This window comes from Leucoraja erinacea, chromosome 29 (genome assembly GCF_028641065.1).
Source record: "Leucoraja erinacea ecotype New England chromosome 29, Leri_hhj_1, whole genome shotgun sequence".
NCBI classification, from domain to species: domain Eukaryota; kingdom Metazoa; phylum Chordata; class Chondrichthyes; order Rajiformes; family Rajidae; genus Leucoraja; species Leucoraja erinaceus.
Window position 1 is genome coordinate 7113211 of NC_073405.1, and position 25991 is coordinate 7139201.

Sequence of the window (25991 nt, forward strand, 5' to 3'; positions counted from 1 at the left end):
GATGAGAAAATAATTTTTCAGATCAGATTCAGATTCAATTTTAATTGTCATTGTCAGTGTACAGTACAGAGGCACAAGGTGCTGGAATTGTCAGGAAGCATCTACAGTACAGATATTTCACACAGAGAGTGGTGAATCTGTGGAATTCTCTGCCACAGAAGGTAGTTGAGGCCAGTTCATTGGCTATATTTAAGAGGGAGTTAGATGTGGCCCTTGTGGCTAAAGGGATCAGGGGGTATGGAGAGAAGGCAGGTACAGGATACTGAGTTGGATGATCAGCCATGATCATATTGAATGGCGGTGCAGACTCGAAGGGCCTAATGGCCTACTCCTACACCTATTTTCTATGCTTCCACGGAGACCAGAAGACAAGGATATTTTCTCTCCCACTCCATTCCTCTCCAACCCTGAGGAGGTATAATTAAATGGCACCAGGCAGGCAACACAACCCTTTAAAACCACACTTGTGTCTGCAGAGGACAGATTACCATTTTATTTATATTAGCCCGTATTTTCATTTAAGTCTTGTTCCACCAACTCATATTGCCTACTGCACTGGTCATTAAGGTTATAAGTGATAGGAACAAAATTAGGCCACTCGGCCCATCAAGTCTACCCCGCCATTCAATCATGGCTGATCGTTTAAGAAGGAACTGCAGATGCTGAAAAATCGAAGGTAGACAAAAATGCTGAAGAAACTCAGCGGGTGAGCCAGCATCTATGGAGCGAAGGAAATAGGGTAGAGACCCTTCTTATCTCTCCCTCCTAACCCCATTTTCCTCATAACCCCTGACACCCCCAGTCATGAGCAAACTAACATTAACTCCGCAGTCTGTGTCTGAAGAAGGGTCCCGATCCGAAAAGTCACCCATCCTTTTTCTCCTGAGACGCTGGCCTGACCCTCTGAATTACTCCAGCACTTTATATCTCTCTTTCGTACAAACCTGCATCTGCAGTTCTTTGTTTCTGCTCTCTATCAACTCTCTGCACTCATTGACCGGCTTGGCATGGATTGTGTTCAAATACAAGACCAAGGCTGCCCTTTGCTTGTCTCAATCATTGTCACCCCCACCCCAGTCCCTCTGGGCAGGCCAGAACTTACTTAAGTTAGAACTGAAACCAGGAGATGGGAGTGTTCTGTTGGAATAAAGTCTCCAGGTAATTCCCCCCCCTCCCTGACGCAATTTGGAATCTTAGATTCCAGCTCATAACTTTGAGCCAAAATTCCTCAAGTTGCAATTGCAGGTTCAGTCGTAGTACATATTTTCCATTAAAGAATATGCAGCTGCAATGCGCTACCTGCCCTTCCATGCAGAGAGATTCAACAGTGGGTAACACAGGGATCAATATCACCCGGCAACAGAGACAGCAACATGGGTGGGTGACATTAGTGAAAAGCCAAAATCCTTAACATGAGTATTTCACACAAAGTTTAACTTCAGGGAATGACATGGTCAGTATCTTCAGTAATAATATAAAGAGTTGCATCATAGAAACATAAAAAAACAGGTGCAGGAGTAGGCCATTCGGCCCTTCGAGCCAGCAATGCCATTCAACATGATTATGGCTGATTATCTAAAATCTGTACCCTGTTCCTGATTTTTCCCCATATCCCTGGGTTCTGTTAGCCCTTAGAGCTAATTCTAACTCGCTCTTGAAAACATCCAGTGAATTGGCCTCCACTGCCTTCTGTGGCAGAGAATTGCACAGATTCTCAACTTTCTGGGTGAAAACATTTTTCCTCATCTCAGTCCAAAATGTTCTACCCCTTATTCTTGAACTGTGACCCTTGGTCCTGGAGCCCCATCCCCCATTTTTCCTGCGTCTAGCCTGTCCAATCCTTTAAGAATGTTATATATCTCAATAAGATCCCCTATCATCCTTCTAAATTCCAGTGATTGCAAGCCCAGTCGACCCATTCTTTCATCTAGGTGAACATCGGAACGATGGAGCAGGTGGATGATGGCGTCCTCAAACCCCACCTTTGTTTGGTAAGCGAACTGCAGGGGGTCCAGGTAGGGTTTAACCAGGGGTCTCAGGTGAGTGAGCACCAGTCTTTCCTGGGACTTCATGATGTGTGAGGTCAGTGCCATTGGAGGAGCTGGGACACGTCCTCTTTGGGACTACAGGATCCAGGCCAGATGAGACGACCATTCAAGGGTCTGATAAAAACCAGGGAAAATGCAATTTTTTAATCCGGTGTATGTGCTTTCGAATGTCTGCCTTGTGGGAGAGGGGAGACGAGGGGTGTAAGGAGCAGGGGGGGGTGTAGACCTCTACAGGCAGGCCAAGTACAAGCTGAGAAGAGGAATCAGAGCTGCCGAGGAAAGATACTCTGAGAAATTGAGGAGCAAGTTCTCAGCTGATGACTCTTCTTCAGTTTGGAAGGGCTTGCAGGAAATCGCCAGCCACAAGAGGACCGCCCCCCCAGCTCCTTGGACAATCGCCAGCTGACCAATGACCTGAACGAATTCTACTGCAGGGTCGATAAACAGAGACATAACCCTGGTACCCCCTCCCTCTCTAATCACCACTTCACACCTGCTCACACCTTGACTCCTGCCTGCAAAGACTGGGCCCTTTCCCACCCACTCCTCCCCAATCACCACTTAACACCCACTTACAGCCTGCAAGACTGGGCCCTGGTCCGCTACCCACCCCCTCCTTGCTGCCCGACCCTCAGTCTGGACACTTCTCCATCACCAACAATAGAAATTGAGGAGGTGGAGAAGCTATTCAGGAGACAGAAAAGCCGGAAATCTCCAGGACCGGACAATGTTTCCCCCTCTATCCTCAATCTCTGTGCTGAACAACTGGCACCGGCCTACACAGACATTTTCAATCGGTCCCGGCAAACCTGTACTGTCCCTGCCTGCTTCAAAGTCTTCACTATTGTCCCTGTGCCCAAAAAGACAAGGATTACTGGTCTTAGTGACAACAGGCCTGTTGCACTGACCTCTATTGTCATGAAGGCCCTTGAAAAACCTGTGCTGGCCAAGCTGAAAAATATCACAAACTCCCTGCTGGACCCTCTGCAGTTTGCATACCGGGCCAATAGATCAGTGGATGAGGCAGTGAACCTAGGCCTGCACTTCATCCTCCAGCACCTAGACCACCAGAGGATCTATACAAAGGTTTTGTTTGTGGATTTTAGCTCTGCATTCAACACCATTGTGCCAGAGCTACTACACTCCAAACTCTCCCAGTTGACTGTGCCTGAACCCCTCTGTCAGTGGATCACTAACTTCCTGACAGACAGGAAGCAGCATGTGAAGCTGGGAAAGCACATCTTGGATTTGCAGACCCGCAGCATAGGAGCACCGCAAGGCTGCGTACTCTCTCCTCTCCACTACTCTCTCTACACCAACGACTGCACCTCCACAGACACCTCTGTCAAGCTTCTCAAGTTTGTAAACGACACAACCCTGATTGGACTGATCCAGGATGGGGAGGAATCTGCCTAGAGGCAGGAATTGACACAGCTGGTGTCCTGGTGCCTTCGTAACAACTTGGAGCTCAATGCTCTTAAGACCAAAGATCTTATAGCAAAGCAAGATAGGCTACTCCTGCTAAATGCAATGGACTGACGTGTAGTACGCTATGGAGGGGATCATGGGCATTTTTCCACGCCCATTTTAGCAACCTGAGCGTACCTAACCCGACCCGACTCGCACTGTAATTGATGTTGTGGGGCAACAGTTTGTGTGGGTCAGATTCATAAATCTGTCAGTTCAAACTTCTTGTCAAGAATAAAATTTGATTCTGGTAATTGTCTTTTTTAATGTTTTTTAAATCATTTCTTTTTAAATGGCTCACAAGCAGTGTTTGAGTTGATTTTGTAGTAACCGGAATCGACCCGACTCGCAGGGTGATTGACAGGGGGGGATTTTTTGTGTGCGTGATTATAGGGTTAGATTCATAATTCTGTTAGTTCACAATTCTGTTGATTCTTGTTAAAGAATAAAATGTTTATAAACACAACATACATGAAAATTATATAAATGTACCTAGACACACACAATTATATTTCTTCTAATCCAATGATGAACTTTATTTCAGACTAGACACCAGGGCCATTAAACTAAGAAACTCTCCCAGTTAAATAAGAACCATCTGTCTTGGGGCACTAACTCTCCCCGCTGACCCAGGCCACGCACTCTCTCTCTCCCTGCTGAAAGCACTCTCTCTCTCCTTGCTGCCCCGGAACCCGCACTCTCTCTCCCCGCTGCCCCGGAACCCGCACTCTCTCTCCCCGCTGCGGATCCAATCTTTGGCCGAAAGCAAGAAGGCGGGAGCAAGAAAGCGGAACAAGATGGCGGAGTCAGGTTGCTAAAATGTGTCCTATAATCACCCATGAAACCGCCCATGAGCGTACCTCACGTTTGCGTGAGAGTAATCCATCTTGCTTTGCTATAAGATCTTTGCTTAAGACAGTGGAATTGATTGTAGACTTTAGGAGAGCTCCTCCTCCCCTCACCCCGCTCACCATCTACAACACCACAGTCACATCTGTGGAGTCTTTTAAGTTCCTTGGAACCATCATCTCCAAGGACCTTAAATGGGAGGCCACCATCGACTCCACAGTCGAAAAGGCCCAACAAAGGATGGACTTCCTGCGGCAGCTGAGGAAACACAATCTACATACTGGGCCTTCGGTGGGGGCGCTGCAATGGCGGCAGCCCTGTCAGCAGCGCGTTCGTTTTTTCAACTTTTTTTTTTTTTTTTTAGTATGTTTTAAAGTATGTTTTTAATGTTTCTTTGTGTGTTTTGTGTGGTGGGGTAAGGGGAAAACCGTTTCGGCCGTCTCCTCCATGGAGAGGCGACTTTTTCCAGGTCGCCTCCCCCGTGGCCTAACAGCAAGGATCGGCGCGGCCTTTCCCGGAGACGCGCCCGGGGCTTCAGCGGCGGGCACAGCGTGGACTCTCGGCGTGGAGCGGGTGAGCCCTCGCTGGAGGGGAGCGCTCCGTTTCGCTGGCCCGGGGCAGCCGACAGCCTGAAGCTGCGCGCGGTCTGCACAGCTCCAGCTGGCGCGGCGTCTACAGCCCGGGATCCCTCATGGGGGACCCGGGGGAAGAAGAAGCCATCACTGCCGGACCGCGGCCAACTTCTACCGTGGGCGCGGTGGCGACTTACCATCACCCCTGGAGGGGGGCTTCGACCGCCGGCCCTGCGGTCTGCGGTGCTTCTGGCTGCGGCGCGGCGGGAACTTTAAACTTTAAATCTCGACCGCCGGCCTGCGGCCTACACCAACTTAAAGCCGCGGTCTCCGGTGGGGAAGAGCCGATCCTGGACTTACCTGGACTTGTACCTTGTCCTTTTACCATCTGGACGCCCGCAGCAACGGCTGCGGAGGGTTGAGGTCCCGACCACGGGGGAAAATGGAGGAGGACTGGCCAAATTGTGTGCCTTCCACCACAGTGATGAATGCTGTGGTGGATGTTTATGATGGTCCAATTCTATACGGCCATCGTAGAGTCTGTCCTCGCCTTCTCCATCAAGTTCTGGTTTGGCTCAGCCACCAGACATCCGGAGACTGCAGCGAATCGTTCGATCAGCTGAGAAGGTTGTTGGCTGCAACCTTCCCACCCATTGACAAACTGTACACTGCAATGGCCAGGAAGCGAGTGAGTAAGATCATCTCTGACCCCTCTCACCCTGGCCACAAACTCTTTGAATCACTTCCCTCTGAAAGTCGACTCTGGACTGTCAAAGCCGCCACAGCCAGACATAAAAACAGTTTTTTTTTCCCACGAGCAGTCGCTCTACTCATTAACCAAAAGTCTGTAGCCTCCTTTTGCTCTGGTATTTTATTTCATTCACATGTTTAAACTAGAATGTTTTATTCTTAATGTTATCATGTTTTATGTTTTATTCTTAATTGTTTACTGTATGTCGTGTTGTTACTTACGAGCGGAGCACCAAGGCAAATTCCTTGTATGTGAACATACTTGACCAATCAACATTAATTAATTCATTTGTTCATTCATTAAATGGTCCTTGATTATGTTGGCTGCTTTTCCAGACAGCATGAAGTGTCGGGGGCACCCCCGACAGGTTACGGGGAGAAGGCAGGAGAATAGGGTTGAGGGGGAAGAATAGATCAGTCATGATCGAATGGCGGAACAGACTCAATGGGCCGAATGGCCTAATCCCATGCTCCCATGTCTTACGGTATCGGTGAATTACAAAATGACTAGCCAGTGTGTAGTGAGTAATGTAGAGAACAGTAAGGTAGAGAATAACAATATGTAGCCCGAGGAATAATGTCATTATCTTAGAGGAACATAGAAACATAGAAATTAGGTGCAGGAGTAGGCCATTCAGCCCTTCGAGCCTGCACCGCCATTCAATATGATCATGGCTGATCATCCAACTCAGTATCCTGTACCTGCCTTCTCTCCATACCCCCTGATCCCTTTAGCCACAAGGGCCACATCTAACTCCCTCATAAATATAGCCAATGAAATGTGGCCTCAACTACCTTCTGTGGCAGAGAATTCCAGAGATTCACCACTCTCTGTGTGAAAAATGTTTTTCTCATCTCGGTCCTAAAAGATTTCCCCCTTATCCTTAAAATGTGACCCCTTGTTCTGGACTTCCTCAACATCGGGACCAATCTTCCTGAATCTAGCCTGTCCAACCCCTTAAGAATTTTGTAATTTTCAGACTTTTGTAAGTGGTACAGACTCAATGGGCCGAATGGTCTAATCCCATGCTCCCATGTCTTACGATATCGGTGAATTACAAAATGACTAGCCAGTGTGTGGTCAGTAAGGTAGAGAACAGTAAGGTAGAGAATAACAATACGTAGCCCGAGGAATAACGTCATTATCTTTGAGGAACAAAGATAACAGCATCAGTGAAGCTGAGAGGAACTGCCAAGCCAGGAACCACCTTCGCAAATGTTTGATGTAATCGTTTGCAGGGCAAGTTTATCTTTTTTGAACAGTTCAGGAAACCAAAAATGTACTGAGTACTCCAGGTGCAGTCTCACCAAAGCACTGTGTAATTGGAATAAAGCATCTTGCCTCATTTACGCAAATTCTCTTGTACAAAAGGCCAACTGCCAGCTGCACCTGTGTGTTAGCTTTCAGTACCTTGTGCACTTTGTGTAGCAGTACTCTTGTACAAGCACAATCAGGCCCCCTTTTGAATTTCAAAGTATCTCACTATTTAAAAAATGTTTTATGCTGAAGGGATGACCTCGCATTTCTGCACAATTGACCTCGTTAATTGCCACTAATTTAGTTTGATTATATTCCCCGTTCTCAGCCTTCTCAGACAATTTTTTAATCTAGATCGTGAAAGCCTTGGGCCTAAATATCGGGCCTTGCCCAGAGGAAGGGACGCAGAGTGACGGCGGAGTTGATTGCTGGTAGATAACTTTTGAGTGACGACATGAGTGTGCTATCTCAAGTCGTGAGACTAACATCTCAAGAGATGGTGTGATCAGTTCTGGAACCATGAAACTGCTAGGATGATTGTGGCGAATATAATATGATATAATGTCTCCTGTTCCCGTTGTGTCTTAAGTCAATCTCGGCACTGGAAGAGAGCACAAGCTGACAACTGTTTCCCTCTTTTGCAGAAAGAGCTGAGCTTGCCACGGAGGCACAGTATGTAAGTACCGACCCCTCTGTACACTGCCCAAAAAACACAAACCCACCCCTGCGCTCATGGTTCACAGTGCAAGCCAGACCCTCACCTCCTCTGCCCCAACTAGGGTTACCAACTTTTTCAATCCCAAATAAGGGACAAAAGGTCAAAATAAGGGACATATTCCCGACGGCAATTCGGCAATGATGAGTTGGCCCGGGTGCTGGACTGCACACAAAGCCCAGCCGGCAGGCCAGCTGAGGAGTTTAGGACCGCGAAGTCCGGCGCCCCATCCAACTCATAAACCGATGATCGGCCGTGAGAAAGAGGGGTGGTGGTGTCGGCGGTAAGCGAAAGGTCCGAAGGTCGGACAGCGGGCCGGGCTGCCGACCGACGGGGCCACGGGCGAGGCGCTGCTGCTGCTGCACTCCATGGGCTGCACTACGTCGGGACGGGTGAGGCGGGGGCCGGACACGGCGCTCCGACCCGACAGTCCCCTCGACCCGAGTAGTAGCAGTCAAATACGGGACAAGAGCCGTCCCATACGGGACAAACCAATTTAGCCCAATATACGGGATGTCCCGGCTAATACGGGACAGTTGGCAACACTAGCCCCAACGCACACAATGCACAACACAAAACAATCTAATATGTATGAGCTCAACAGAGACCATGAACGGCTGCCTGGAACATTCCGACACTGAATCCACACCACAAACCACAGCCATGTTTTAAAGTACGTTCTCTGTTAAAGTTCTGGGGGAACTTCCATGGACCGCCAAATGTGCTATAATAATGTCAGCCGGAAATAGTTGGGCTTGGTACATGCCTTGAAGAATCCCTGCAGCAATGTCCAAAGCTGAGACGTTGTTTGACTTTGCGGTGTGAACATTGTGTTCTCTCATTTTAAGTCACTTCTGTAGACACCCCCCCTCCCCTCTTCCTCCACCCTAGTTGTTTAACCCGTTCCGCAGTTCCCCACGTTGTTTTCCTCTTGAGATCCCACCTTCCCGAGCCAATGATGGGCTTCCAGGCACCGCCCTGCCTGAGGTCGTTTGAGGCCGGCTCTGATGGGTCCTGGTCTTCTCTCGCCTCAGCTCTTCACCCCCCCACCCACCCACCCACCCCCATTCCCCCCCGAACCCTACTTCTAGTCTGAAGAAGGGTCCCAACTCCAAACGTTACCCATCCTTGTTCTCCAGAGATGCTGCCTGTCCCACCGTTACTCCAGCTCCTTGTATCCACGTTATGGGCCCACTCCTATCTTGCTCTGCATGGAATCTCCTTCACTTTGTGTCTGTCATTGGACATTTTCACTATTTTCACCATTTAAGTTTACAAGACTGAAAGGTGATCCTACTGAACCTTAAAAGATTGTACGGGCATGCTGGACTAGATGCTAAAGGGCCTGCCCCACTGTACGAGGTAATTCAAGAGTTCTCCCGAGTTCTCTCCTGATTCGAGCTCGTGTAATGTACGTAGCGGGTACGTAGGGGCTCGTACGAGTAAAAAGTAACAATTTTTTCATCACGAGTATTTTTTTACTCGTGGACATTTTTCACAGTGTTGAAAAAACGTCACGAGTTTACCGGATTTCCCGAATACCTACCGTTACTCGTACGAGCCGCTACGTAGGACATCCATGAGCTCCTACGTACCCACTACGTACATTACACAAGCTCGAATCAGGGGAGAACTTGGGAGAATTTGAATTACCTCGTGCAGTGGGACAGGCCCTTAAGATCTTATTTTCCCTTCTAGGGGAAATCCAGAACTAGGAATCATAATTCCAGAATAAGAAGTGACCAGTTAAGATTGAGCAGAAAATAAATGTCTTCTCTGCGGGTCACGGATATTGGAATTGTCTATCCCAGAGATGCATGGGCTGGGATCGACAGATTTCTGAATTATAGGGCAGTCAAGGGTTACTAGTATCAGGCAAGAAAGCGGGATTGAGGCAAAGATCAGATCCTTCACAATCTTATTTAATGGCAAAGCAGACATAAGGAACCATACAGTATATAGAAGATAGACACAAAAAGCTGGAATAACTCAGCGGGTCTGGCAACATCTCTGGAGGAAAGGAAGAGGTGACGTTTCGGGTCGAGACCTTTCTTCAGACTGAGAGTCAGGGGTGAGGGAAACGAGAGATATAAAAGGTACAGAGAACAAACGAATGAATGATATGCAAAAGGCAAGGAAAAGTGGAGCCCATGTTTTTGACTCTGTTTCTATATCTTACGTATTTAATCTTACAATTAGCGTACGGTTCCATGTGGCAATTAGAGGAATCAATATTGAGCTCTTCTATTGAGATTTGGATCAAAGTTGTCAAGAGGTTCTTGAATCATGTAGAACATGCTTTCCTGAGCCATGGGTTTTAAATCGTTTCCTCGCTTCTCTTTGGATAGTTGTGAGTGCCTCCTGTTGTACTGAAGGTTTAGTTGTAGGGACATACAATTGCTCATCACATCTCCACGTGCTCTTATGCAATTTTTCACATGTATTCATTGAATGTGAGAGTCACTGGCAAGGCCAGCAGTAGGCATCCAACCCGAAATATTAGTGCGAGTAGCAGCATTTTGGAAAGTCAAACCAAGGTGATAGGATCTTCACAGTGAATGGCGGGAGAGTTGTAGAGCAGAGGGATCTAGGAGTGCCTCAGAGGGCGGTGGAGGCAGGTTCTCTGGATGCTTTCAAGAGAGAGCTAGATAGGGCTCTTAAAAATAGCGGAGTCAGGGGATATGGGTAGAAGGCAGGAATGGGGTACTGATTGGGGATGATCAGCCATGATCACATTGAATGGCGGTGCTGGCCCGAAGGGCCGAATGGCCTACTCCTGCACCTATTGTCTATTGTTCCTGCCTTCTCCCCATATCCCTTGATTCCTCTAGCCCTAAGAGCTCTCTCTAACTGCCTACGTTATCCCACACCTGATCAGGCCCGGATTGATCTACATTCATATGTCTAGGACAGCCAGCTCCTCTTCGACTGTAATGTGGACTGTCCTCAAGACATTAACTTTTCTAAGTTCTTCATATCTTTCTCTACCCAGTGTCAGGGTGTTCAATGGGCAACTAGAAGATCCACTTCCTCACAGTGCCAGAGACCCGGCTACAATCCTGACCACTGGTGCAGCCTATTTAGAGTTTGCATGTTCTTGTGACCATGAGGGTTTCCTCCAAGCAGCCCTGTTCTGCCCCAATGATGTGCGGGTTTGCAGGTTAATTTGTCACTGTAAATTCCCATCATGTGTGTGTGAGTGACAATAGACAATAGGTGCAGGAGTAGGCCATTCGGCCCTTCGGGCCAGCACCGCCATTTAATGTGATCATGGCTGATCATCCCCAATCAGTACCCCGTTCCTGCCTTCTCCCCATATCCCCTGACTCCGCTATTTTTAAGAGCCCTATCTAGCTCTCTCTTGAAAGCATCCAGAGAACCTGCCTCCACCTGCCTCCACCTTCTCTGAGGCAGAGAATTCCACAGACTCACGACTCTCTGTGAGAAAAAGTATTTCCTCGTGGTAGAATCTGGGGGTGGTTGAGGATATTGTGGGGTGAAGGAAAAATGGGATAAATGTACAGTTTGTGTAAATGTTTGGTTGGTCATCAGCGTATAATGACATTCCCAGTATTACCTCAATCCATCACAATCTGTTCTTCATTCTTCTTTTCTACATGGCTGGACTGATTGTTTGAACCTGTGCAGAGGTCTTCCATTAGCTGTTATGTTCCAAGCGATCTTGGGGAGCAAGGAGCGTGTGGTGATGCAGGATGAGGAAGTTGGGGGGGGGGGGGGGGGGGGGTAATAGGGATTGGGGAGAGAATGAAAAAACTGGAGAAATGGGGGGGGGGGGAGAGAAAGGGAGAGTATTTAGCAGGATTGCAGGAGGTAAATCTAGAAAGGTTTGAGGAAATAGATGGGTTGGCAGACTTGGGTAGTATGGGGTTGAGATGGGGTTGTGGAAGGGGGTGAGGAGGATGTTGTTGAGGGGGGCTATTATGGAAAGGGTTGGGGGGTTTGTGTATCGATGGGGGTTATTATGGTGGGGGGTTGTTGTGGACGGAGGGCGGGCGGGGGATTATGGAGGGTGGTTGTGGGAGAGGATGAGGTGGGGAGGAATTGTTGTGGATTTAGATGGGAAAAGGGAGGGGGTTATTATGGAAGGGGATGGAGTTTTGTTGCAGACTGGTCATTATGGTCGAGGGTTATTATGAGATGGGGGGTTTGTTGTGAACTGTGATGGGGAGGGGTTGTTGTAGAAGGAGATGGTTTTTGGGGGTTGGGTTGGGGGGGATTGTGGCAGTGTAAGATGGGAGGGGGTGATTTTTTTGTGGGGGGTGTGGAAGTGTTAGATGGGAGGGGGGGGGGGTTGTTGTGGAAGGGGGGTGATTTTTTGGGGGTGGTTGTGGAAGAGGAGGTTGATGTGGAGTGGGGGGGAGGGGGAGGTTGTTGTGGAAGGGGGTGATTTTTGGGGCTGGGTTGGGGGGGATTTGTGGAAGTGTAAGATAGGAGGGGGGGTTGTGGAAAGGGGTGATTTTGGGGGGGGGGGTGGAAGGGTGTGTGTTAGATGGGAGAGGGGGGGTTGTTGTGGAAGGGGGTGATTTTGTGGGGGGTGTGGAAGTGTTAGATAGGAGAGGGGGGTGTTGTGGAAGGGGTGATTTTTTGGGGGGGGGATTGTGGAAGAGGAGGTTGATGTGGAGTGGGGGGGAGGGGGAGGTTGTTGTGGAAGGGGACAAGAGTTTGGGAAATGCCGAGGAGATGGGGGGGGGCAGAGGGGTTGTTGTTGTGGGGTCCACACAGCTGAACCCCGGCGCCCGCGGCCTCTCCGTCTGCTCCACAAAGACAAAAGAGGCCCGGGCCCGGGTGTGAGCCCCGCCCAGCTGTGGGCTTCCTGTCAGCCGCTGCTTCCTGCCCTGCAGCCGGGGCCGCTGGTGGGTTTGCGGGCCTCAACGACGGGGGCGCCGGGGACAGGACGGGACAGGCGAGCGGCAGCGGCGGCGCCATCGACTGGGCCTCTGATCCTCTCGGGCAGCGAGAGAGAGGGAAGGAGGGAGGGAGGGAGGGAGGAGAGGGAGAGTGTGTGAGTGAGTCGTGGAGAGAGGGTGGGAGAGAGTGAGTGTGAGTGAAGGAGGGAGAGAGAGAGAGTGTGAGTGAAGGAGGGAGAGAGAGAGAGTGTGAAAGTGAAGGGGGGGAGAGAGAGGTGAAAGGAGAAGAGAGAGAAAGAGAACGAGAGAGAGAAAGAGTGAATAAGAGATAAAAAGAGAGAGAGTGAAGGAGAGAGATAGATAGAGGGAAGAAAGCGAGGGGCGGAGGGGGAGAGAGAGAGAAAGTGAGAGAGAGAGAGAGAGAACAGGGAAGGAGAGCAGAGGGTGAACAGAGAGAGGAGAGTGTGAAAGAAGGGGAGAAGAATAGAGTGAGGTGGAGAGAGAGGGTTGGGAGTGAGTGCATGAGAGAGGGGTAGAGAGGAGAGGCTGAGGGAGAGGGGGAAAGAAGAGCAAAGAAAGGGAAGGATGATGTGAGGGGGGTGGAGGGCGTGAAAGAGTAAAGTGTGGGGAGAGAGGGAGAGAAGGGGTGGGGAGGAGGGATAGGCAAGGGAGAGAGGAAGAAAGTGGGTGTTAAAGAGGAAGAAAGAAAAGAAAATGGTGTGGGAGAAAATGGAGGAGAGAGATTGATTGAGTGGGAAGAGAAGGGAAGAAGAGATTGAGTAGGGAAGGGGTAGAGAGAGGAGAGACAAAGACCTGTGTCGGCCATGGTGATAACAGCAATGTATTGGAATTGTGGGCGCTCAGAAGATGAAAGCCCAGGTCACCGAATGTAAAAACACTGTGAGAGGATCCCTGTGTCCAACGGACAGAATCAACATTTGATTTTAACCCTCAAAGTGCTGATCAGAACTTTGGGAGCCATCATGTCTGACCCCAGTGAGTGGGCAGGGCTGCCCAGCTACAAGGGTCACTGTGTGACAGGCTCCTTGCTCCAGCGCTCCAAAAGGTAAATATGTCTGTGGTTGTTGTTGTTGCTGTTCGGCCTGTTTGACTTGTGATATCCCCACCCCCACCCTCCTCCCTCTCTGCTCCAGTGCCGTCTCGGTAGAGGCAGGCCTGCATTTCTATCAGTGCCCGCAGAGCATGTTTAATATTTCAGCAATGTTGACGTCGAGTGGAGTGAACGCATTCTCTATAGATAGGCTGAGGCGATGAGATGAGATGAGATGAGATGGGCCCTTGTTTCCGGACTGAGCGCTGCATCATCGTGGATGACAGCACAGAGTTGCTCACAGTGCCTTTCCTTATTTATTTCCTACTGACGTCAAGCATTTACCATCTATATTCCTTCCACTTATGGCTATCTTCCACTTCCATTTCTTTACAACTGTCTTCTCTCTTCCATTTCTCCCTCTCCTCGAAGAGGAAACAACTCTAGTCTATTTATTTTTATTTTGTTTCCCTCTCTCTCTCCCCCCCCCCTCCCTCTCTCTCTCACGCCCCCCTCTCCCCCCCCCCTCTCCCCCCTCCTCTCCTCTCTCCCCCTCTCCACCCTTCATCTCCCCCTCTCCCCACCCCCTTCATCTCCCCCTCTCCACCCCCCCCCACCCCCCCCCTTCCACCCTCCCCCCCCCTGACAAGATGCAGTGGTAGTGGCATTAGTGTGGGATTGCTGCAGGAGGTGAGAATAAAGCAATTGGATTTGTTTAGGATAAATGTAGATCTTTGGCGGTGAGTGGGTCAGTAGGGTTGAAAGGTTTGTGAGCCAGTAGGTTTGGCTGGAAGCTCCCCGGCAGAACAGTTATAATTGGATTCATGGGTGGAATGAAGTAGTGGATTAGCCGTGATCTTATTGAATGGAGGAGGAGGTGGGAGAAACAGAACAGTGGGTGAATGTTTCAGGCTGAGGATCTGTTATCTGAACCTGGGAGGGGCATGTGATGCGTAGGAACACAATGCAGATGCTGGTTTAAACCGAAGTTAGACACAGCATGCTGGAGTAACTCAGCAGGTCAGACAGCATCTCTGGAGAAAAGGAGTAGGTGACGTTTCGGGTCGAGATCCTTCTTCAGACTGAAGGTCAGCATACATGTCGGCTTCAGACGTGTGATGACTGCCACAGCCAAATAACTCAACAACTGAAGAGTTCACACAGAGAATTGAGGCAGAAAACATGTTTCAGATGTTGGGGGAATCCAGAACCAGGGGCCACAGTTGAAGAATAAGAGGTAAGCCATTTAGAACTGAGACAAGGAACTTTTTCTCACAGAGAGTTGTGAGTCTGTGGAATTCTCTGCCTCAGAGGGTGATGGAGGCAGGTTCTCTGGATGCTTTGAAGAGAGACCTAGATAGGGTTCTTAAAGATAGCGGAGTCAGGGGATATGCGGAGATGGCAGGAACGGGGTACTGATTGAGGATGATCAGCCATAATCACATTGAATGGCGGTGCTGGCTTGAAGGGCCGAATGGCTTACTCCTGCACCTATTGTCTATTGTGTAGCTTCAAACGCAGACAAGCAAAGAACAAAACTCTACCGTGGTCAGCGCTTCCACGAAAGAAGACTTAGAAAGGAAAGAAAAGAAGACCTTGCCTATGTGGCTGAACTTGCTTTCAGTTTGTTTTATGACAACAGGGGTGACACAGTGGCACAGCTGCTGCCTCGCGGCATCAGAGACGGAGACCCGGGTTCAATCCTGACTTCAGGCGTTATTTGTACGGAGTTTGCACGTTCTCCGTGTGACCGGGTGGGTTCATTCCCGTATCCCAAAGACGGAAGGGTATGCAGCTTAATTGGCCACTGTCAAAATAGCCCCTAGTGTGGAGTGGATGAGAAAGTGGGATAACGTAGAAATATTGTGAACGAGCAGTTGACGTGGACTTGCTGGGCCGAGGGGGCCTGTATCCATGCTGTCAGTCTAAAAAAAAAATGTAAAAAGCACAGTCAGGGGTTTCTTTAATTGCTTTTCTCTTCGGGTCGTGGCTTTGAATCCAGCTGGGTTAAAGCCCAGAGATGCTTCATTGGTTTACAGTGCCGGCAATATCAGCTTGTTGCTGAGCTTGGCTTCTGGCTACCATATACTAGGTCAGGATGGCAAAATGAGATTGGAAAATTTCAAGGCAGTTGGATATCCTATCTGCGAGTGACAGATTAGATCACAAAATCAGTGAGACCGGAAAGGGTTGAATAATGATCATTGCATGTGTGGAGGTGGATCAAAAGTTTGGAACGAGTATCCAGATGTACAAAGTTCACTTTAGTTTAGTTTAGAGATACAGCGTGGAAACGGGACCTTCAACCCACCGAATCTACGCCAACTAGCAATCACCTACGCACCAGTTGTATCCTACACACACTGGAGACAATTTACAGAATTAACTTACAAACCTGCACGTGTTTGAAATGTGGGAGGAAAAGCCGAAGTACCTGGAGAAAACCCACGCGGTCCCAGGGAGAACCTACAGGCAGCTCCTGTAGTTAGGATCAAACCCGTGTGAATGGCGTCGCAACTCTAACGCTGCGCCCCAATGAAAACATTTGCATTTCTATGCTTATCACAATATCAGCATGTTGCAAATCTCTCCACAGCCTACAAAATGCTTTGAAGCATTTCTTGCTGTGACGTTGCAAGAAATGCGATGGCAAATGCACACACAGCCAGCTCCCACAACTGCTAATGATGCCAAGTACTATTGTTGTCTTTGATTGGAAATGTTAGTAATGACATTGAGAAATCGGCCAGATAGATCCTCCTTGTTCGTCTCGCACTTGCGGCAGTAAAATGATCTTCTACACGATGGAGGGCGAGAGAATGGAGAGTGTGAGGCTGTCTGACTCCTTCCTGAGTTTAGAGGCTGAGGGAGAGGTTGTGTCAATATTTGAGTTTTGATTGTAGGGAGATGAAGGGCAGGGGTGGGAAGGCGATGAAGATTGTGGCAGCAGGCCAGCTGATGTGAAGGGAACTGCAACATGTGCTGTGGATGGGAGCAACCAGTGGGCCTAGTGTACTTGCATTTCCAGAAAGAATTTGCTAACATGCCAAATTAACTGCTAATGCGTGAAATATAACTTTGAGGTGTACGAGGCTAACATATCACCGTGGGCAGAAGACAGACAGAACATGCTGGAGTAACTCAGCGGGTCAGGCAGTATCTCTGGAGGAAAGGTCAGCGGACAGAAGGTTGTCTGGTTAATAAAAAACAGACATGGGTCCGAAGAAGGTTCCTGACCCGAAACATCGGCAGTACATCCATTGATGCTACCTGACGCGCTGAGTTACTACAGCACTCTGTGTTTTGCTCAAGATTTCAGCATCTGCGGTTTCTTTCCCCCCCCCCCCCCCCCCCCCCCCCCCCCCCCCCCCCCCCCCCCCCCCCCCCCCCAAATGGATCTTTTCTGGTTGGTAAGATGCATTAAGCAGGCTGCCCCAGGGACCAATGTTGGCATCTCAAACGAACATATGGTTGCTAAATTTGCCAATGGAAGTAAATTGTGAAGTATTAACAAGGGGATTACCCAGGGATGTGGGTAGGTTAAGTGAATGGGCAAATGATATGGCAAAATCATATTGGAAAATGGAAAATTGTCCAAGAAAAATGATCTCAATTAGAGATTGCAGAACTCTGAAATGCAGAGGAACCAGGAAGTGTTCGGCATGGACTAGAAGGGCCAAGATGGCCTGTTTCCATGCTGTAATTGTTATATGGTTACATGTTATATAGTTATAATGGGGTTGAAAGGGAAAGATAGATCAGCTAGGATTGAATGATGGAGTAGACTCGACAGGCCGAATGGCCTAATTCTCCTCCTACGACATAAGATGATTTGATTGAAACATACTTGAACATGAGGGGACTTGACAGGATAAATGTGGACAGATATTTTCCCCTTGTATGAGAGTCTACAACTAGGTGTCACCCGTTTAAAAGGCATGGGTATTTTTTTTCTAACAAAGCCACGAGAACTTTCTTTAAGAAACAGGCCCTTTGGCCCACTATGCCCATGCCAAACATGATGCCAGGCTAAACACGCTAGAGGCAGGAAACATGTTCCGTTTGGGGGAGTCCAGAACCAGGGGCCACAGTTTAAGAATGACGGGTAAGCCATTTAGAACGGAGACGAGGAAACACTTTCTCACAGAGATTGGTGAGTCTGTGGAATACTCTGCCTCAGAGGGCAGTGGAGGCCAGTTCTCTGGATACTTTCAAGAGAGAGCTAGATAGGGCTCTTAAAGATAGCGGAGCAGGGGATACGGGGAGAAGGCAGGAACGGGGTACTGATTGGGGATGATCAGCCATGATCACATTGAATCGCGGTGCTGGCTCGAGGGGCCGAATGACCTACTCCTGCATCTATTGCCTATTGTCAAAACTAATTACTCTGTACGTGATCCATACCCCTCCATTCCTTGCTTATCCATGTGCATATCTATAAGTCTCTTAAAAGCCACTGTCGTAACTGCCTTCACCACCACCCCTGGCACTCACTATGCTCCGTGCAGAAAATATATTACCCTGCACATCTCCTTTAAATTTGGCTTTCTCTCACCTTAAAGCTTTGCCCTCTCATTTTTGATATTTCCACAATGGGGAAAAGGTTGACTGTCCACCCGATCTATGCCTCTATTTACTTCTATATCAAGTCTCCTCCTCAGCTTCCAATGCTTGAGAGAAAGCTATTCTAGTTTGCCCATTGAAAGGAGGATGTAAACAGCCATGACCTTAATGAATGGCAGAGCAGACTTGAATGGCCAAATGTATTATTCCTGCTCCTAATGAGGATTTATGTTCATGCGTATGAGTGTATGTATTCGCAGCAAGGGCCAACATTGCCCACTTGGTGTCTTAATATATTAACCATGGACGTGCCTGTTCTCGTTTTGTGGCTCCTTATTTTAGTTTCGCCTAGTGGTACGGCATGGAAATAGGCAGTGCCGACCAGTATCACCTGTACACTAGGGACAATTTACTGAACCTGCACGTCTTTAGAGTTAGGAAGGAGACCGGAGCACCCGGGGAAAAGCCACACAGTCACAAGGAGAACGCACAAACTCCACACAGGCAGCACCCATAGTCGGGATCGAACCCGGGTCTCTAGCACTGTTAGGCAGCAACTCTACCGTTGTGCCCTGTTCCTATCTGTATTCCCAAAGTCCCACCTACTGCTCCTGGTTTCCCACCTCCTGCTCCAAGTGTTTTTGGTTATTCCCATTTCCCAGCCCATATTCCTGGTTTTATCACCAGTGACGTAACTCCCATTCTCGCTGCTACCTCTGTGAGTGCTTCACTCTCTGAATGTTTTGAACTGATCGTAATGTCTGCTATTTTATTTGTCCTCAGTTGCCGGAGTAACAGGAAGAGCCTGGTTGTTGGCTCGGGGTCTCCCAGCCTCTCTCGGCCTCTTTCTCCACTCTCACTACCAGCAGGTAAAGAAACATTTAGAATCATTCACATCCGTCATTTATTGCTTCCTTGCAGGAATTGGGGCTTAAAATTAAATCCTTAAATAAAGATTGATTGAAAAGCACCACACAGAAACAGGCCCTTCAGCCCACCAAGTCCATGTTGACCATCGATCACCCATTCGCACTAGTTCTATGTTATCCCAGGTTGGCATCTACTCCTCAAGCACAAGGGGCAATTTACAGAGGTCACCAGTGTTGGGGACTATTGTAGAGGATGATTTGCCCCATGTCCTCACTGATTGGGGTCTGTTGGTCAGGAAGTTGACAATCCAGTGGCAGAGATGAGTTCCACGGGTTTGGCGATGAGCTTGGACGGGATAATGGTGTTAAAAGCAGAGCTGTAGTCTATGAATAGGAAGTCTGATGTCGGTGTCGCTCCAGTGGGATTGGGAGTCTTGGCCTGTTACCATAGTGCATCTTTAGGCTGATGCACTCTCTGACCTGACATGTCAGCAGAGATGCTGCCTGACCGCTGAGTTACTCCAGCATCATGTGTCTTTTTGTTGGGAAAACCGGGACTTGCAGTTCCTTGTGTCTCTGCAGACGTGGTCCGCCAGTAGTGGTGGGTCCGAGATTGACCCGAGTCACAAGGCCACTGTTTATACACAATGGGTATTTCTTTATAGATATGCAGCTCCTTTAGTAATGCAGAAGGAAATAGGTGGGCTGAGAAATTTACAGAGGTCACCAGTGTTGGGGACTAAATGCATTTCGTTGTCTCTGTACTGTACACTGACAATGACAATTTTACTTCGGAGTCACGTGAGTGACTACGTGAAGAACCCACCCAGCGCGCAGGCGCGGCATTACGTCAGCAGTGCAACAGCGGCAGCAGCTGGAGCCAGGCTCTCCAGCTGCAGCATAAAGACGAGACCTCAGGTAAGTGCCTTTTTTGTTTCAGAGTCGCGCTAGAGAGAATAATGGCCTCTCGCAAGCGACCAGCCAGGAGGACTGCCTGCCCTACTCCACCCGAGGACGGGTCCATAGCGGGACGGCAGCCTCTCGCAGCGGAGGAGCTTTTTCAACGCTCCCGCTCACCCGACACCGAGCCGCCCCCAGTGCTGCAAATCTCGACGCCCCGCACAGGGAGGAAGGCGACACAGAAAACCGACCGGCCGGTGTCCTCCGATGATTCGGAGGAACGGGAACACTCTCCCCCACCGAAAAGGGGAGACGTTCGGATGAGCTGCATGAGGCAGCTCCTCGAACGTATGATTAATGAGGAGATGCGGCATCTCCCAGGAGGACGGGCTTTGGCCTCCTCCTCTCCACACCCTTCTGTACCCTCTATATTCGAGGGCAGTAAGGGAGGCCAGGACTGGGCTGGCCTATCCCAAGGGCAGGCGGAGGATATCGTCAGCATGCCGGGCGTGCCGGAAGAAGAGCTACTGGGTGTAGTGGGCCGATATGCGGCACCACCAACAACTGGGATGGTGTTACCACCCAGAATGGCGGCAACTATAAACAGGCTGTCCAACAACCCGCTGCAGGACAAGGCTGTCCAGCAGGCCCTTGACAACTACATCGCGCCCGAAAATTGCGAGGCGCTGAAGGTCAAGACGGTAAATGGGCAGATCTGGAACCAGCTGGGGCAGCACATAAGGGCTCAGGAGGTAAAAATGCAGCGAGTCCTGAAGCTACACTCAGCAGCCGTCACCGCCTTTGCTCGGTCAGTTGGGGAGGAAGACCTGACCATACCCCAGCAAGATGCCCTCGCACTGATGTGCGGCACCACGTACGAGCTAAACAACCTACGGCGGGACAACATCAGGCCTGCCCTCAACCCAACATATGCGGGCCTCTGTAAAGCTCCAGCGCCCGAACGACAGGCGCTGCTATTTGGTGCGGATCTGCCCAAAAGGCTCAAGGAGTTGGAAGAGGCGGCAAAACCAGTAGGCCTCATGAGGGCAGGGCCAGGACCGAGCAGGGCGAAGACACCCAGTTGGCCGCACGCCTCGGCAGCCACCAGCAGATACCGAGCTGGTGAAAGCCTGGTGACCGCCTCCCACTACCCCCAGTGCTCTTTTTTAGAGCGGGGCCCAGGGCGGAGCCGTGGGAAGATGCACCGCCCCACCGCAGCACCAACACGGACAACCTTGGGCCAGACCCACCGGAAACGACCCCACAAGTGAACATGGAGGTAGGTGGGTCTGGTTCCTGTCAACATACACAGACAAAGGGTGGAGTAATTAACAGGGGGACGGTTGAGGTTCTTCAAGCATGTTTGGTGCTCACTTACTAACAATCAGTTTATACTCAACAGTATTAGTGGATACAAGATTGAATTCAAACCAGGCGTAGAACCGCCAGTTCAGCACATGCCCCAAAGGGTGTTTCCTTCCCTCGGCAGTTGAGAAGGTAGAAGGACAAGCTGAACTTGATCGGCTCGTGGCTAAAGGCATCATAGAAATGACCACACACGAGCCGCAAGAATTTGTATCAAATATTTTTCTCAAAACTAAAAAAGATGGTGGATGTCGCATTATTATTGACCTGACATCACTTAATCAGTCTGTTGAGTATCAACATTTCAAAATGGAGACATTTGTCACTGCCAGACAACTGATCTCCAAGGGATACTACATGGCAAGCATAGATATCAAAGATGCTTACTATTTGGTACCCATTCATAAAGATTACTTTAAATATCTGAAATTTATCTGGAGGGGCCAGCTATGGCAGTACCGAGCTTTGCCCAATGGTTTAACGACAGCTCCCAGACTATTTACGAAAATTCTTAAAGTGGCCATGAAGAAATTGAGAGAATTAAAACATTTAGTAGTGGCCTATCTGGACGATGTTCTCATATTAGGAAGAACACGGGATCAAGCTGTCGCAGGAGTGTTAGCCACTAAACAACTCCTTGAAACTTTGGGTTTTATCCTCCACCCAGATAAATCAATATTGGAGCCTACTACTAACATGGATTACTTAGGCTTCACTATTGACACGATTCACATGACTGTCACTCTGCCCAGAAACAAAACAGTTTCACTCATTGAAGCTTGTAGCCATTTAATTGCCACCCCGCAACCTAGAATACGGCATGTAGCCAGAGTTATTGGCTCTATAGTAGCAGCATTTCCGGCTGCCCAACATGGGCCCTTGCATTATCAACATCTCCAAAGAGCAAGGACTCATGCATTACGCCTTCATAGGGGGCATTATGATCGCAAAATGGATTTACCCGCTGAAGCCAAATTAGAACTTCAGTGGTGGGTTGACAATATTTGGCACAGTCACAGTCCTATCACCGTAACCAATCCTAACATAACCATTGCAACGGATGCCAGTGCTTTAGGCTGGGGAGCTACTAACTCCAAAGACAGCACAGGTGGCAGATGGACTAATTCAGAGGCATCGCTACTACACTCACTGGGCATTAACTTTTTGGAAATGCTCGCCGCCTTTTATGGGCTAAAAGCATATGCATCTGGTATGCGACACGTGCATGTTAGAATTATGATCGACAACACTACGGCAGTATCTTATATCCAGCACATGGGTGGCATTAAATCAGTATCATGCGACAAATTAACTGCTATAATCTGGCAATGGTGTGTCGAGAGACATATTTGGCTATCAGCTGCCTATTTACCAGGCAAGCTAAATTTAGTGGCGGACACCAGGTCACGAAAATTCAACGACAACATCGAATGGATGTTGGACCCAAAATCATTTGCTAAAATTATCAAGCAATATGGTACGCCAGATATAGATTTGTTTGCGTCTAGGTTAAATCACCAACTACCCATGTATGTGGCTTGGGAACCAGACCCAGAGGCAGCAGCGGTAGATGCCTTCACGCTGGACTGGGGAAATTTCTTTTTCTATGCTTTCCCTCCCTTCTGCCTCATCAGTCGGGTACTCCAGAAAATTCAGGCAGACTCAGCCTCTGGCATTCTGGTCGTGCCCGACTGGCCTACCCAACCATGGTTCCCAATGTTCCACGACATGGTGGTAGAGACACCAATGGTCCCTTCAACACACACCACCCCCAATTATTGACTCACCCGGTAACTGGCATTAGCCATCCATGCCACCAAAAATTGAAACTCCTGGTTTCCAGATTTTGAACAGGCCTTACCGGGGATTGGGGTTATCAGACAGAACAATCACCACCATGTCGGCATCCCTGCGAGTTTCCACCAAGAAACAGTACCTGACCTTCATCAGGAAATGGGAACAGTACTGTCTGGACGCAGGGACATCCTACACGACGACTTCGATCTCGGATGTGCTGGAGTTCCTGGCCCACCTGCACCATGATCTCAAGATGAGCTACAGTGCCATCAACACGGCTCGGAGCGCACTGTCCGCATATCTAATGCCGATAGAACAGCATAGTGTGGGATCCCACCCTCTAGTCATCAGACTCCTTAAGGGGATCTTTAATACCAAACCCCCTACGCCTAGATACACTCACATGTGGGATGTGAGTGTAGTTCTCACACACCTTCGAGGTTGGCCTCCGGTGGGATCCCTGAGCCTGGAACAGGCCACTTACAAAAACCTCATGTTCAAGGCGCTTGTCTCAGCTCAAAGGGGCCAGGCGCTCCATCAGCTTAATCTAAACTAGATGGTGACCACCCCAGATACCATTACTATCACTATGCCGGAGTTGGTAAAACAAAGTATACCAGGTACATCAAACTCCCCGATGATCTTCCGGGCTTACCCTCCAGAACCTAGGCTGTGTGTGGTGACCCACCTTCAACATTATCTAGACACTACCCAAACGCTAAGAGGGAGAGAGAAAGCCTTATGGGTTAGCCACAGGAAGCCTTTTGGACGGGTAACCAGCCAAACATTATCCAGATGGTTGAAACAGGTCCTCAGCATGGCAGGGATTAACACTAATGTTTTTTAAATCCCATTCAACCAGGGCAGCGTCCACCTCAGCGGCGGATAGGATGCAGGTTCCCCTCGACCACATCCTCAGAGCAGCGGGATGGTCAAGGGAATCGACATTCCAACGATTTTACAACAAACCGCTGATGGAACAGGACGTCTTTGCGGATACTGTTTTACAAACCGCAAAGTTATGATTTAAAGCCCATGGGAGCTATTTTGTTTTTGTTATAGTTAATAAATATTTCTTTTATAACTAAACAAACTTGTTGGTCTCTAGCTACCACTTCCTCCCTCGATGACCTTTCGGCAGTGAGTGATATAACTGTTACACGGTTTGAAATCACAGACCTTTGAAGTCTTCACGTAGTCACTCACGTGACTCCGAAGTAAAATAGTAAGATTAAACGAGTACTTACCAGTACGAAGTTTGATCTGTATTTTATGAGGAGTTACGATGAGGGATTACGTGCCCTCCGCTCCCACCCTCATTATATAGATCAAATTCGGACTAATGTCTCGTTGGTCTTCACTATCTTTACTTCAACTAGTGTCTATCTGTGATTCCACACCGCTGCTTGGAAGTATGCCGCGCCTGCGCGCTGGGTGGGTTCTTCACGTAATCCCTCATCGTAACTCCTCATAAAATACAGATCAAACTTCGTACTGGTAAGTACTCGTTTAATCTTACTATTAAAATTGAATCTGAATCTGAATCTGAATCTGAAATGATCTGGACATGTGCCTGATGCTCATACTAGGGTTGGATATAAGGTCAAGGTTGCAAATGATTTGGTCATTTTCACACGGTTATCAGGGATAGGATGAAATAGTAGAGTCCAGTGGTGTAAAGGAAGAAATTAGCATTGATTTACCCAGTATCAAACTTTTTCCGCTCCGAGCCTTGGAAGGACAGAGTAGAGGGAGCTAGCTACATTCTGTATCTAATCAATGGTGGGTAAATGTGCCTTAATTTTATGATATCTGTTTTTTTATTTTGGATTTCAATTTTTAATTACAATTTCCTTGACAATTGTTTTGTGATTTTTATTATTCAGCTGGAAGCCCACTGGACAGCCCGAGGATATTGTCCACCAGTCCTGCTCTCAGCTTTCCATTCGCACGAAGGTAGTGTGGAATTCCATACGCGAGGGATTTGTCCACATAATGGGGCATTTGTTCAAGGAGGAAGGAGGGATGGATGGAGGCAGAAAGGTGTCTGATTCACCCCTTCCCTCGGTCTGATCCACGCTGACTCGGTCTAGTCTACTTCTTCCCTCTCTCCACGGGAAGGTTAGGCAGCGCGCATTCCAACCTCGTCCACTGTCCCTGACTTCAGGTGATTTGTTTTGGCACAAGATAGGAAGAGGTCACGGTGGCGCAGCGGTAGAGTTGCTGCCCGACAGCGAATGCTGCACCGGAGACCCGGGTTCGATCCCGACTACGGGTGCTTGTCTGTACGGAGTTTGTACGTTCTCCCCGTGGACCTGCGTGGGTTTTCTCCGAGATCTTTGGTTTCCTCCCACACTCCAAAGACGTACAAGTTTGTAGGCTAATTGGTTTGGTAAATGTAAAAAAAATTGTCCTTAGTAGGTGTAGGATTGTGTTAATGTGTGTGGTCGGCGCGGACCCGATGGGCCGAAGGGCCTGTTTCCGTGCTGTATCACTAAACTAAACTTATGCACACTCAGTGTGAGGTTGACTCAACATCAACAGAACCTAAGATTTCATAAGTCATAGGGGCAGAAATAGGCCATTCGGCCCATCGAGTCTACTCAGTAATTCAAGCATGGCTGATCTATCTTTCCATCTCAACCCAATTCTCCTGCCTCTTCCCCCATAACCCTCGACACCCTTACTAATCAATCCCTGCCTTAAAAATACCCAATGACTTGGCCTCCACAGCAGTTTGTGGCATTGGATTCCACAGATTCGCCACCCTCTGACTAAAGAAATTCCTCCTCATCTCCTTTCTAATCTTCATCTCATTTTATTTAATCTAATCTCATGTTCCTGGAGTTTCCCCAATGCTTGAGGCTTAAAATCTCCACATCTTCAGCTGCTGAACGTCACGCATGCTCATTTCCCATA

General features: G+C 48.8%; 1 protein-coding gene across 4 annotated transcripts in view; it reads left to right on the plus strand.

Moving 5' to 3' along the window:
* LOC129711095 (microtubule-associated serine/threonine-protein kinase 3-like) overlaps positions 1-25991 on the plus strand; it is a 76923-nt gene that overhangs the window by 7974 nt on the left and 42958 nt on the right. For 2 of the 4 annotated variants that reach the window (XM_055658484.1, XM_055658485.1), the window contains exons 2-5: positions 1932-1991; positions 7589-7620; positions 18925-19010; positions 24959-25028. In XM_055658484.1, the coding sequence (XP_055514459.1) occupies positions 1932-1991; positions 7589-7620; positions 18925-19010; positions 24959-25028 (248 nt within the window). Of the gene's footprint in view, positions 1-1931; positions 1992-7588; positions 7621-13185; positions 13594-18924; positions 19011-24958; positions 25029-25991 lie in introns of those variants that run through there. The other 2 variants (XM_055658487.1, XM_055658486.1) reach the window with 2 other exon arrangements.